This window comes from Callorhinchus milii, unplaced genomic scaffold (genome assembly GCF_018977255.1).
Source record: "Callorhinchus milii isolate IMCB2004 unplaced genomic scaffold, IMCB_Cmil_1.0 Scaffold3, whole genome shotgun sequence".
NCBI classification, from domain to species: domain Eukaryota; kingdom Metazoa; phylum Chordata; class Chondrichthyes; order Chimaeriformes; family Callorhinchidae; genus Callorhinchus; species Callorhinchus milii.
Genome location: NW_024704744.1, coordinates 81498159 through 81512655, shown reverse-complemented (window position 1 = coordinate 81512655; position 14497 = coordinate 81498159). Strand labels below are relative to the sequence as shown.

At 45.5% G+C, this 14497-nt stretch overlaps 1 protein-coding gene across 4 annotated transcripts in view; it reads right to left on the bottom strand.

The window, feature by feature from the left end:
• Positions 1-797: 797 nt before the first annotated feature.
• The window catches only part of pus10 (pseudouridine synthase 10), a 40967-nt gene continuing 27267 nt past the window's right edge, over positions 798-14497 (bottom strand). For all 4 annotated transcript variants that reach the window (XM_042333001.1, XM_042333003.1, XM_042333004.1 and 1 more), the window contains exons 8-18: positions 13172-13217; positions 11425-11489; positions 10476-10561; positions 10010-10135; positions 9216-9272; positions 7880-7956; positions 7742-7797; positions 7256-7373; positions 5952-6094; positions 5208-5307; positions 798-1735 (exon numbers count right to left, since the gene is read on the bottom strand). In XM_042333001.1, the coding sequence (XP_042188935.1) occupies positions 1697-1735; positions 5208-5307; positions 5952-6094; positions 7256-7373; positions 7742-7797; positions 7880-7956; positions 9216-9272; positions 10010-10135; positions 10476-10561; positions 11425-11489; positions 13172-13217 (913 nt within the window). In that variant the 3' untranslated portion in view covers positions 798-1696. The remainder of the gene's footprint in view (positions 1736-5207; positions 5308-5951; positions 6095-7255; positions 7374-7741; positions 7798-7879; positions 7957-9215; positions 9273-10009; positions 10136-10475; positions 10562-11424; positions 11490-13171; positions 13218-14497) is intronic.

Genomic DNA, 14497 nt, shown 5'->3' with positions numbered 1-14497 from the left:
GGCCGGGCTTTCAGCCTCTCTGCCCCCATACTCTGGAACTCCATCCCACGGTCCCTTCGCCTCGCTTCCTCCCTTGCCTTCTTCAAGGTCGGTCTCAAGACCTTTCTCTTTGACCGTGCCTTTGGTCTCCCTCCCACCTCTCTGCCTTCCCTCACCCCTACCCCAACCCCTCTTGGCCTCGACATGCTCAGGCCTCGACACCCAACTGTTCAGCGCTTTGGGACATCCTCCCAGCATGAAAGGTGCTCTATAAATGTAATTTTGTTGTTGTTGTTGACCCAATTTACACACAGCGATATCTCACAAACATCCCTAAAGTGACTGAACAATTTTTTTTTAATCTGGAAGATTGTTGCCCAGGACACTGGGAGAAACTTCTTTCTCATTTCAAACAGTACCATGGGATCGGTGTTGATGGGGGGGGGGGAGAAAGGGGGACAAAACTAGTTGACGTTAATTCTAACAATTTTCCTTGTGTGGTAATCTTATCACAAAACTCCACAATATCAAAACACCTCCTTTCCCCTCCCCCACATCAGTTGAGCAATAATAATAATGCTTCATTTAATAAAACGTCTTATCATTGTGACGTATCAAAGCACTTCACAGATTATATTGTAAAGTGAATTCACTGTATATTTTTGGCGCAAAATGAGGCAGCCAATTGTGCACAATGGTGTCCCACAAACAGTCGTGGTTGGAGTAACCAGATTATTATTTTTATTTGATAACTAATAAATATCAGCATTTTCAAAAGTGTAATGTCCGGCTGAACAGAATTCCTTATTTGCAATCCATTGGTTTAAGGTGATTTTTAATGAAAACAAGCGCAGAGATTAAAAACTGCATTTAAAATCGTATTGGAGAGTGAAACCGGTTTTACATAGACTTTCTTTCGCGAAACAAACTGAGACATTACATTTTACGATATTTACACTTTCACTTCTTTCGTTGTTCCTGACGCCACAAAATATCTTTCACCTTCGAGCCACAACGCATCAAAACGGCTCGGCATAATCAGCGTTACAACCCACTGCGGATCACAGCTGGTTTACACATGCGACAAGTTCAGCAAAGATGCTTCCCTGAAGCTTCCCGTTCATCTCATTCGCAAGGAGATTGTGGCACGGCAATGCAGATGGAGGATGATAAAAACAGCTCAGTCTCCTGTAAAGCAATCCTGATGAAATTACCGGGGGTGAGGGGGGGGTGGGGGTCACAGGAAGAATTTAAACTGCAGCAGTTTGCCGTGGAGCAGAATTAACGGTGCAGTTCAAGGCACATTTTATCACGGGCTGCCCCCCCGCATCTTTTTTGTCAGATAACTTCACAACAAAAGCACCATTTACACCGTTCCCCCTAGCTACTGACTCAGTCGCATGTGGCTCAACAAATATTAACAGTCGCTGTGCAAATGGGGGATTGGAAGCTAATGGATTGCTCCCCGCAGGGCGAGAGAAGGCACTAAATCATATCTAACTTGCCGCAGGTATCTCTCTAACCATTTAACATTGCAAACTGCACGCTCCATTAAACCTATAAAACAATTTTTTCGAGGGGGCAAAAGCCCCTCCTTTACTATCAAAGCCCACGTCAGCTCCAGCAGCCCATTTGCAACCAGGGAATGGGCGCTGGTTTGAAGTGATCCCGAATGATTCATGTCCGAGGTTACCAACTCCAGTTCACTGTCAGCACTTCATTCATCCAATCTGGGCGGCCAGTCAACATCTACAGACTGAAGAGACGGAAGGTTAGTTTGCTCGTGGCTCTCAACTTTTTTTTTAAAAAAAGACCCCAGTAATTATGATACAACAATCCTTACATTTGATACAACGCCTTTCACGTCGGGAGTATGTCTCAAAGCGCTTCCACAGGATACATTGAAAAGCGTAGTGACTGTGTATTTTGAGCGCAAACTCGGCAGTCAATCTGCGCCCAGGAATGTCCCACAAACAGCCATGGAGTGAATGGCCAATTTTATCTGGGGGGATTGTTGGTCAGGACACTGGGAGAAACTCGCTTCTCTTTTCCAGCAGTGCCTGAGGATCTTTAATGTCCACCTGAACAGGCAGATGGGACTTTGGCTTTACGTCACAGCCAAAGGACAGAACTTCTAACAATGTAACACACCCTCAGCACTGCATTGGAGTGTCAGCCTAGACTATGTGGGTCTCAACCTTCATACTCAAGAGGCGCAAGTGCTAACAAACTGAGCCAGGCTGATTACAACATAAGAACATAAGACATGCTCGACAAAAAAACAAAACAAGGTCCATCTAAATTTTCCTTCCACTTCCCTGGCAGTCGCCTGCCCATATGTCCCAAACTACCTATGTACTGTGGAGTCCTGTAGCTCAGTGGTTAGAGCACTCGCTTTGCAAGAGAGAGACCTGAGTTCAATTCCCGGCAGGGCAAAACCTTGGGCAAGTTTCCTTACTCCACACGCCTAATAATAATCCCTCCAAAACCCAAAACAATAATAAATTGGTCATTTTCAATCTACGACTGTTTGTGGGACATTGCTGTGAGTAATTGGCTGCCGCGTTCGCCCACAAATATATCAATTCACTTTACAGTGTGTTCTGTGAAGTGCTTTGGGACGTCCTCCCGACGTGAAAAGCGCTATATCAAATGCAAGGATTATTATTATTATTACTATATCCCATGTTATTTCCTAAAAGAAAACTATCTAATCTGTGTTTTGCAAGAATCAACACTTCCTGTTTCAACCGTCCCCTTAGGGAGCCTATACCACAGGTTCACTGTTCGCTTACTGAAATAGTGTTTACGTAGATTCCTTCTGAATTTACCCCCCTTCAATCGCAGGCCGTGTCCTCTGGTTTTACTATTCTGGACAAGTTGAAACAGCCTGTCATGATCTATATCGTCTTGCTCTTTTAGAATCTTAAAGACAGCAATCATGTCGCCTCTCAATCTTCTCTTTTCCAGCGTGAATATGTCTAATTTACTTAGTCGCTCCTCTTAATCCAGTCCCTCCATTCCCTCAATCATTTTGGTTGCCCTTCTCTGTACCTTCTCGATTATTCCAATATCCTTTCTGTACTGCGGCGGCCAGAACTGTACACAGTACTCTATGTATGGTCTCACCAATGATTTATACAGCAACAACAAACAAGAATTATAATTTCATTATATTTACTGAATAACGTACAACAACACTGCGGTTCTTTTACCGCCCCTGGAAAAAAATCTCCCCTCTCTCCCTCTCGGCTGCCTTGGAGTCATCTGAACATCTTCCCCTCTGGGCGTCCTCCCGCAATGACTTATCCTCCTCGGTCACTCTTCTCCACAGCTCCGTCTACTCCACTCTCAATTCCCTCGCTCCCCTCTCTTCCTGAACCGTCGCCTACACACGCAAATCCTCTTTGTACACCAGCCACCTACGCTCCCTTAAAGCTCAGGCGGATTCTGCTGAGTGCACCTGGCTTAAATCAAACCTAACTATCCATCGGACCTAACTATCTTCTCGAACCCCTCCAATTGGGTTTCTGTGCTGCGCACAGCTCTGGTCAAAGTGACAAATGATATTCTGTCCATCTGCGACCAGGGCTCCCTCTGCCTCCTCGTCCTCCTTGACCTCTCTGCTCCTTTTGACACTGTCGACCGCTCTATCCTCATCCACCGCCTCTCCTCTCACCTCAACCTTCATGGCTGTGTCCTTTGATTGGTTCAGATTGTACCTCTCACACCGCCTGCACTTCACCTCCTCAAATGGCTTCTCCTCTAATCCCCGAACCATCTCGTGCAGTGTTCCTCAGAGCTCTATCCTTGGTCCCCTCCTCTTCAATATCTGTATGCTCCCACTTGGTGACATCATCCACAAAAATGGGGTCAACTTCCACATGTATGCGGATGACACCCAACTCTACCTCTCTGCCTCCACCCTTGACTCCAGGATCACTGCTGTCCTGACAGAATGTCTGTCAGACATAAAGTCCTGGATGAGAGCTAACTTTCTTCAGTTGAATGTCAAAAAGACCGAGTCTCTCCTGATTAGCTCCTGTCAGCGCTTCCTCACCTCAGGCGCTGACCGAATCACCATCCATGGTTGCACACTCCACCTTGCTAAGTCAGTCCGAAACCTTGGAGTCTTGTTTGACTCTCAACTATTCTTTCTACTCCACATCTGTGCCATGACCCACTCTGCCTTCCCCCACCTCCGCAATGTCGCCCGGCTCTGACACTGTCTCACACCGCAGGATGCGAAACCCTCATACACACCTTCATTACATCGAGGCTCAACTATGCAAACTCATTGCTTGTCGGCCTCCCCAACTCCTCCCTGCACAGGCTGCAGATCATCCAGAACTCTGCAGCCTATGTCCTCTCCCGCACTAGGCTCTGCGACCCTATCACCAACATCCTTTCCCAACTCCACTGCATTCCCATCACACAGATACAGTTCAAGATCCTGGTCCCCACCTTCAAAGCCCTCCATGGTCTTGCTCCCCCATACCTCTCCGACCTCCTAACCCCCATCACCCTGTTCGCTCCCTCAACTCAGCAGGCTCCGGCCTGCTTCACGTCCCCCACCTTGCTCATCCCACTATTGTCAGGGGGGGCCTGCCACCATTCTGCACCCACCCTCTGGAACTCCATCCTGGAGTCCCTCCATCTCGCCCCCTCCCTCACCACCTTCAAGATCCACCTCAAGACTCACTTCTTCGACCATGCTTTTGATCTCCCTGCTTCCCCCCCTCGCCCTCCACCCTCCCTCACCCCAACCCTCAGCTTGGATCCGTAACTCTGTCTGTCCAGCACCTTAGGACGTCCTCCTGACCTGAAAGGCGCTATACAAATGCAACTTTGCTGTTCTTGTTGTTTTCATTCAGGTGTGGACGCAATAGGGAAGTGGTCAGTCTCACAAAGGTATTTCAAAATTGAAATGTCTACTGTGAAGCTCCATCACTGTGAACCGCTGAACAGAGGCCAAGTGCTTCCCGTAGGGAAGGAAGGAGTTTCAGGAAATGTGGCTTCCAGCCTGCAGGCCTGTAGCTTCCGCCACCACACAGCAGTCAGCAGAGGTCTGGGAGCAGGTTGCCTGCCTGCCTTCTTGGCCAAAGAATACAGCAGCAAGTTCAATATAGCGTACAACTGCCTGCACACAAACCCCTCACTGTTTGATCCGCATTTTCGAGTGCAACGCTCGACCGGGAAACAGACCAAACAAACGGAACATCTCTCACCTCCACATCCAATTCGAGAATGTCCACCGTCGTCTTCATCAGAATCCCGAGGTTTGGCTTTGTGCGGCCAAAATCCCCATGTACAAATTCTTTAATGTAGCTAATCTGACTGTTAAGAAAAAAGGTTTCACTCGTCCTCACGTTAAAATGCCTGCTCAGCGACAGGCGACTAAGCTCAAATATGTTCTGAACAGATTCCCACCCCTACCCACCCTCTCTCTGCACCTAATCGGGGCCTCACCCGGGATTGACACCCCATTTCCAAAACACCTAAACTACAGGTGAAAAAACGACGCGAGTTTACAGGGCGCCCATCATGGGGGAGAGAGTCTCGCTATCCCAGTACCAGGAACTATCCTACACAAGTAGCTGGGACTCAAGTAAAGTAACTGGACAGGGATCCCCTAATACTCACAAGATTGTTGTGTGTACTGTATTGTGTTATAAATCCTCCGAGATGCTATTCCACATGAAGGGCGCTGTATAAACACTGCCTCAGCTTTATGAATGTTTCCATCCCCTCCCCCCTCCAGCACTGTATTGGAGTTCATCTGAGACTATATGGGTTTCAAGTCTTGACATGGATCCCAAATTATGACTCAAGGAGTAAAAGCAGAAGATGGGAAACCACCTTCTCTCAGAGGGCTGACAAGAGTGTGGAATGAGACGCCAGTGATGGCTGGTAAAGCAGACTCTGAACATTTCCACCGGCTCCTTCATTAACAGTGCAGGGACAAAGGATACGTGCCAGCCTGGGTCTTGAGGTAAAGGCGGAAATGATGTTGATCTATGTAGTCCACTTTCATGCTGTGTATTACACGGAACCTTACAGCCAGAGGCCTTCGGTGGAGAACCCGCAGTGGAGTCTTCTGATCAAGCTTTAGCTCCTAAAGAGACACGCGTTTCAAGTCACAAAGCACTTTATTGGACAATTGTCAACTTCCTTCTTCATCCCACCCACATTTATTTCCTTCCCTCCTCTTCATTGGATTCCCTCCACAAAGCACAATTATCATTTGGCCTTAATAGCAGCCAATGTTCCAATTCTTTCAGTCTCCGGTCATAGATCAAACCACTCATCCCATGTAAATCTCCTCTGCACCTCCTCTATCTAGGTATCAGACTGACTCAGTGACAGCACTCTCGGCTAGGAGTCAGAAGGTTGTGGGTTCAAGCTCCATAGAATCACATAGTCTAAGCTGACAGTGCTGGGGGACGGTGGGTGTTGCATTGTCAGAGGTGCCGTCACTTGGATGAGACGTAAACCGAGGTCTAGTTTGCCCTTTCAGGTGTACAGTAAAGATCCCATGGCACTATTTGAAAAGAGAAGGGATTTTCTCCCTGTGTCCTGGCCAACAATCCCCCAAATAAAATTGGACACTCAGACCGTGTCTGTTTGTGGGAATGTTGTAGTGTACAAAATTGGCTGCCTCGTTTTGCCTACAAGTTACAGTAGGTCTTGTGTAACGCTTTGAGCTATCTCGACAATGTGATAAGACGCTATATCAAATGCAAGTAATATTATTATTAACGTCTTAATGAATAAAAAAGTCAACCCAGTGTTTTACTCCAGCTCAGTAGACGGAGATGCCTGCTGGCTTAGCCGTCCGTGTGGACATCAGGCGAAAGAGGGCGCAGGCTCAGCTGCGAAGCCTCCCAATGGGAGTCTGTCAAAGCCTGTCGACGCTCAGTCAGCCTTCACAAGACTCTGGTGGAACCATTGAGGGCACCCATGGAACCACTGCACAACAGTCAGAAAAAGGAGTTGAAAAACAAATAGCCCTCCGAAGAGTAGAAGAGGAGAAAATGGATGAGAGCAAAGAGAAACAAAATATAGGTCACAGGATATAAAAGATCACTGTCACTGCTGTGCATTCATACCCACACCACATATACAATTCAATGTCATAATAGCATGTGATTTATGAAGCAGTCATACTAATATTTGTAGTGCTGATCCCTCCCGAGACTTTACCTCTCCCCCCTGCAAAAACCCACGAAACAACATAGTCAATCGATAGATTCTGAGAAACAAGTGCAGTAAATACCATCATGTCCTGAAGAAAGTTGATATCGCTCCTTTCTATCGCTCTCTGGGTCCATATCAGAGCACTGTAGCACTTGGTCTTTTCTTCTTCACCTTCTTTCATATGGCCCACTGCTTCCCTAAACAAGACGATAATAATCCTTGCATTTGATATAGCGCTTTATCACGTCGTTAAGACGTCTCAAAATGCTTCACAGAATATATTATAAAATGGATAGACTTGTGAATTTTTGGGGAGAAACATGGCAGCCAATTGCGTACAGCAGTGTCCAACAAACAGTCGTGGATTGAGTGGGATTATTATCCCGGAAAGCGATCCACCAATCGACTAACAACCGGCTTCCTTATTTACTGCTAGATAATCAGAGGCGTGTGGAGTAAGGAAACTTGCTTAAGGTTTCGCTCTGCCCGGGAATTGAGCCCGAGTAAAATATACTGAAGTGGGGAGACTTTGACCCGCGCTCTGGTTTGATGCGGGAAAACTTACCTGGTTACGATCTGTAAATCTCGAACTCGGATTTTATCAGTAGACTTATTAATTTGCTGTAAAGGACACAACAACACATAAGCAACACAAAAGAATCACAGATTTGGATAATTTCACATCCAGGCTTCTCGTGGTCACCTGCTGAAGCTCTGTGATCTCTTCCTGAGTGCAGGACCATCTATGTGGATTTAAGACTTCAATTGCAAAGGGCCGGCCTAGCAAGAGATGGAAAGGGAAGGTGGGAAACAGACACACAGATTAGCTCCAATGTTAATATTGATAGAAAATCATCATCCCTTGAAACTGATTAACCTTTTCAACCTCTGATCTAAAAAGGCGAGAGATACTGTATATCTGATTGACAAATGGTTTACAAATAGTTTGTGTGTCCACCTGGCTCAGTGGGTAGCACTCTAAGTCAGAAGGTTTTGGGTTCAAAAAGGCCCACGTTGGGACCTTGACCTCATAGTCTAGGCTATCATTGGGGGAGCGGTGAATTGTTTGTGTGATGCCATCCTTGGGAATTGGAGGTTACAAATTCCATTACTGTTAAAGAGAAGGAAATCCCTCCCGATGTTCTGGCCAACAATCCCTCCCCCGAATAAAATTGGTCCATCCACTTCATGGCTGTTTGTGGGACATTGCTGCAGTGTTCATCTATAAATCTTCATCTATAAAGCGTTTCACCCACAAACATAGTCAATTCACTTTACAGCATATTCTGTGAAGCGCTTTGAGATGTCTAGAAGATGTGAAAAGCGCTATATCAAATGCAAGTATTATTATTTTTTATTATGATTAAATTAAGCAGCCACAGCACTTTACAGTGTATCCTGTGAAGCACTTTGAGACAAACTCCTGATGTGAAAGGTGTGGTATCAAATGTAACAATTATTATTATTATTTTTCCGCACACAACCGAGTGATCATGGGGCAGCGTTTCTGAGCGCTTAAAAGTGGTGGAGCCTGCCGCTGAGCTGGGGGGTGGGGGGAGGAAGGAGGTGACTGTGAGCATGGTCGGAAAGGAAAGTCTTCAGTCATTATCTAAAAGAGGGGAAGTAGAGGGCAAGACAAAAGGATTGGAGAAAGAGAATTCCAGATCACTGTATACCAGCCAAGTTCACCTGTGGCTGGTCTGTGGCTAACTTGTGCTATCGACTCACACAGTTCATGGGAAGCAATCAAATTTATGGGCTTCCTTTGAAAGACAGTCACTGGCGTTTATCTGCACTCAGCCTTTCTGTGCTAAAACAGCATCAACCTTCAGCTCCTGCAAACATTTCCTGTTCGCGGTGACAGAAACACCAGTGCAATAAGTTCACAAACGCAAAGTGCTATCGGCATTTTGTAAGGAAAAATATACTCGTTTCCCCCACCTCCTTACAATTCAATCAGTTTTAATTAACCCCCACCGCGTCCGTGGGCACAATCTGAAGAGCGACTGGTTAATCACGTACAGACAATTCAGGTTTACCATATCCTAAGGTTCTGACGTCTACATCTTCTCTTCCTGAAGATGAGAAATTGAAACCTACAAAAAAAGTGAACGCTTTTAAGAATTACACTGAATGATAAGAGCTTCCCACTTCTATGAAAAAAAACGCACACACAAGCTGAACGCTATCAAGATTTCCATTGCATTAGAGTAAAAGACAAGATATGATGTAATGGTTTGTCGAGTGTATCAGGTGCTTTCTGTACAGTGTACAGTTTATGTATCTAGAGTGTTATACACACAAGTGCAATATAGCATGAGGACAATTCTTACACACACACACACCAGGATTTCACCATCACTTTTCCAAATGCAGGGAAATATTGTGCAGGAAACGCTCCTGGGGACAGATCTAGAATAACAATAGCAGGTTTCCTGAGCCAGACCAGGCAGTGTTGGATTGCTACAGGAGTCAAAAAGTCAGCTTTTTCTAAGGCGATTCCATGATAAAGAGTCCAAGCGGGGACTCCTTTAAAAGTAGACTGTGTCAGCTGCAGGTCTGCATGAGTGTAAAGGGACTGAGTTATATACACATATACACACGTACACACACACACACACATATATTCGCTCACGCTCACACACAGATATATACACCACATTCACACACACTCCCACACACCACACACACACAAACAGGAAAGACACACAGCCAAGTGGAATGTAATTCGAATATATATATATAGAAAAACACATATAATAATACTGATAAATAATCCCCGGATGAATAGCAGATGATGAGAGCACTTCATCTAGCCTAAATTGTAACTTACTATCTGATTTAAACATCGCCGTCAGTGGCTCCGCTATGAGTTCTTCCACCGAAGACTCCATTTTCCTTTCTCCATCTATCACCCAGGGTGTCTGCGGTAGATTTCTGGAGAATTTGTTGTATCTTCCTGAGAAAAAAATATTAAAACGCAATATAACATTCAACATTCAAACTTTCTCCCCACAACCTTCCAAAGAAAATTCTCCCCACATCAGCTACTAATCACCCTACACCTCCCTTGTTTCCCACCCTCGACTCGGGTGCCAAGCCAGGATTGTAAAGTGATCTGCTGATGTGTATACCCGGTCTACAAAATGTAAGTTGGTTTACTATTGTACACAGCATCCGAAGGCTGGGCAGAGCTGCCATCAATACTGATCCACAGTAAGCCAGCAGGAAACTTATTGATACTGTAACATAAACATTAGGAATAAAGCACATAACCTGCTGAAAGAAAATAGTCCCACCTGCCACATAGACCGGGGTGTGAGAACACTGGATTTCCTCAGCAATGCAGGCAGTCTTAGGAGCTTCAGGCCATAAGCAAAACTGCCTGTCAAACAAAACCTCATGGTAAAATATGGACTTCAAAACACAGGGGTTTAAAACACAAAGGAACAAAGATATGTCACTAACTTCTCTGCCCCAACTCATGCGCACATACACATACCTGTTTGTGCACACACATGCACGCATGCACACTCACACACATGAACGCATACCCTCTCCCGTCTTTCCAACCCATACCCACAAAAACAGTCACTACTTTGCAATGAAATCCTGTGAATGAGCCAAAGGAAGTGGCGAGGGGAAGGGACTCGGGAGTGGAGTGCCAGAGAATGGGGGCGGCAACACATACTTGTAACTAACGGATCACTCTATCTGGAAGAGTTGTCCACGTTCATTATTTAACCCATCGATCCCTTTCATTGTGTGTTGGACAGTTTAGGTCTGTGTATGTATGTGTGTGTGTGTGTGTACTGGTCAGTTTTGGGCTGTGTGTGTGATTATGTTAGTCAGTTTTGTACTGTGTGCATGTGGTCAAAATGCACAGTCACTGCACTTTACAGTACATCTTGTGAACGCTTTAAGACGTCCCCCTGACGTGAAAGGAGCTACATGCAATACTGTGGGCCTCTCATTTTAGGACTCCCCCTCCACACCCCCAAACCGACCACCGCGTTATAAAGGAATCCGACTGCATTTTTTTTACACACCCCACGCCTCCGCCTGTCTGTCCAGGGTTTCCCCAACGATCTGTTCATTACTAAACACACATCATAAATTTATCTTCATATCTCATTTCTCGCAGGATTTACTGAGAAACAAACCAAAAGGAATTTTGCATCATTTGGGGGAAGGAAGAGTGTGAGAAACGAGCACGAGAGAGAGAAAATAAAAACGGTTTAAACTCACTGTCGGAAGTCGTCGTCTTTTATCTTCTCCAAGGCTTTCACCACTGCCATTCGTGTGAAAACTGACTGAAAGGAATAGATCAAAGCAAAGACCTCGGTCATCATTGGTTCTCAGAACCCCAGGCTCGCTACACAGGATGTGGTGATCTTCAATTACATCATTACTTTACTTTACAGCTCAAAACTATTCAGCGAACACCAGCGCTTCATACACTAAGCTCCCTCCCCCACCACAACCCTAATCATTTGTGCGTAAGCCTTCAGGCAATCTGCCCCTGCTCTCTGGAACTTCATCACGGGAATACCTCTGCCTTGCCCCTTCCCTTCCCACTTCTAAAACCCGCCTCAAGATTTACCTCGTTGATTGCGCTGACTGTCATGTTCTCTCTGCCCCCACAACCTCCTCAGCCACCTCCCATCCCCAACCCTCCCTTCCCAGCTAGAATGCCCAGCTCCCTTCTTTTTTCGTACACTGTAATAGCGCACCCTCAGCACAGCATTTGAGTGTCAGCTTAGACAATGTCATTCCAAGTCTCAATGTGGTGCTTGAACCCACAACCTTCTGACTCAAGAGGCGAGAGCACTACTGACTGAGCCAGGCTGACACATCTTGAATACAGGGAGAGACTCTTGAATCACCCAAATTTTAAATGGCATTGGCTGGAGCGGGACATGGTCTCTGTGACATTATCTGAAGCAGTGTGGAGAAAATATATTATGACATACAGACGACACTTGATATATTATTCTTGAAATACTGTACAGATAGCAAACAATTTGTTAGCTATCTGTACACAAATGACTGTTGAAAGAGTGGTTCTCCCTCCACCGTGCCCCCTCTCTCCCCTCTCTCAAGTCCCGCCTGAAAACTTTCCTCTTCGACTGTGCTTATGGCCACCTCCCCCCTCCTCGGAGTCAGGCTCCGCCACTGTTAAGCGCTCTGAGACGCTACCGTGTGTGGAGGGCGCTATAATAAGTGCAAGTTGTTGTTGTTCTACTCTTTTCACTCCATCGTGTTTTTATCACAAGATCACCAGATTGGTTCAGATGAAGAAGACCCTTCGGTCCATTGATCTCCTTCTTCCAAAACGCCAACCTTGCTGTCCTTCTATCACAACATCAAGCTGTTCTTTTTAGAAAAAAAATTGCTCGGGTCTAAATCCGACTATCCAGTGCCTTGGGACATCCTCCCGATGTGAAAGGGCTCTACAGGTATAATTTGTTGTTGTTTAGTGTTCTCATCTGAAATTGCCCTTTGCAACTCTAAACCTGTGTCCTCTTGTTCCCCTGTGATGATGCATTCAAAAGTATTTTCAATCCCATTTAAGATTTTATACAACTCTCTGAGGTCTCCTCTGAGATGTCTCCTTTGAAGACTGAAGAGCCCCTAACTTGTCTGACACCTGAACTATTCACCTCCCATGAAAACTAACCTGTTGGTTTACAAGTGGAGTTTCTGCTTCAAATGAACCATCAAAACAGCACTATAAACCACTTACTTCTTAGCTGGTTAGACTCCAGCAGCACCCTTAATGGACTCTAGGATTCCCAACCTGCGCCTAACACTTTCTGGAATTAGGTAAGCAGGAAGCGTCCCTCCAGGGAGAGAGCGCGCATTCCATTCTATCTCTGGGATTTCCATGTGTAGGTGGGATGCATGGAAATCTCAGCTTGGTTTGGATACTCTTAAGCATGGTGATGGGTTTCCGCATGTGTCAAGACACCCGTCTGACCAGAAAAAAAATTACCTGCTTGTTTTTTGTTGGTCGAAAACAGTCACGGCATACTGAGGCCCTGGAACAGATAAGAAACAGATTTAGGAAAGATCTGACAAAAGCACGGCAAAGCACTGCATTGACAGAGGAGCCGTCCTTTGGATGCGAAGATAAACCGAGGTCCCGCCTGTGCCTGTTCAGATGGACGTTAATGTATCTTGCGACATGATTCGAAAAGAGAAGGCAGTTTCTCACTGTGTCCTGGCCACCAATCACCCAAAATAAAATTGGACAATCCCTTTGATACTGCCGTTTGATAATAGATTATTATTTCGCAAACTGGTTGTCACATTCACCTACAAAATACACAGTCACTGAACTTTACAGGGTAAATCCTATGAAGCACTTGACTCATACTCCCGACATGGTAAAGCACTGTTTCAAATGCAAAAGATTATTATTAGAAATGCTATCAGTCTCGTTGCTCAGAGAGACTCTCGCAGACGACCACATTTTTCCAGTAGGGCTAAAGTGGCAAATCAAAAAGAATTACGTGCTTTCACTGCTTCGTCACCGCGACATCGAACTCCTACAGAGTGACAGAGCGAAGAGCGGACGAAATGATGTGCTGTGGGCAATATGCAAAGGTTTTCTTATCTCAGTTGCACTCTCCCTCATACACACACACGCACACACACACACACAACCCAATTGAATCATTGCACTTGTATCAATCTCCCACAGTATCGCGCCCACAGGTTAGCACCAACATCTTGATTAAAAAAAACATTGCTGGTTAGATTCTAAAAAGGTCCTCTAATGGTAATCATCAAATATAGCTATTGGACATTTTAAAACAAGGCAGCATTTATTTTTGAATTATCCAGTCTGCCACCGCTTTTCCTCCCAGCCTTTATGCTATATTACTGTATGCCTTTCAAACCCTGCCTAATAAAAAATACTCCTTACATTTGGTATAGCACCAAACAGCTTCAACAACAACAACAACTTGCATTTAGATAGCGTCCTCCACGCTGGATTCCCCTAGAGACTGGGGTTAAGGATTCTTCCCAATTCAGCTAATGTTAACCCTGTAAGCCAAAGCCACAATAGCCAGAGTCGTCCTAGTCGGGCAAGCAGCTGGAAAGCTTGCCAGACAGTATTTTCAGTGGTTAGCTGGTTAAACTCCAACAGTTATCCTAACCTACACTCTGGAGTCGCCAAGCCTTGACTCTCACCAACGTGTGCCCAATACTCTCTGGAATTAGGTAAGCAGGGTGTGTCCTTCCAGGGGAGAGAGTGTGCATTCCATCACAAAGTAATGGGAAATTTCCATGTGTAGGTGATATACAGATGTGC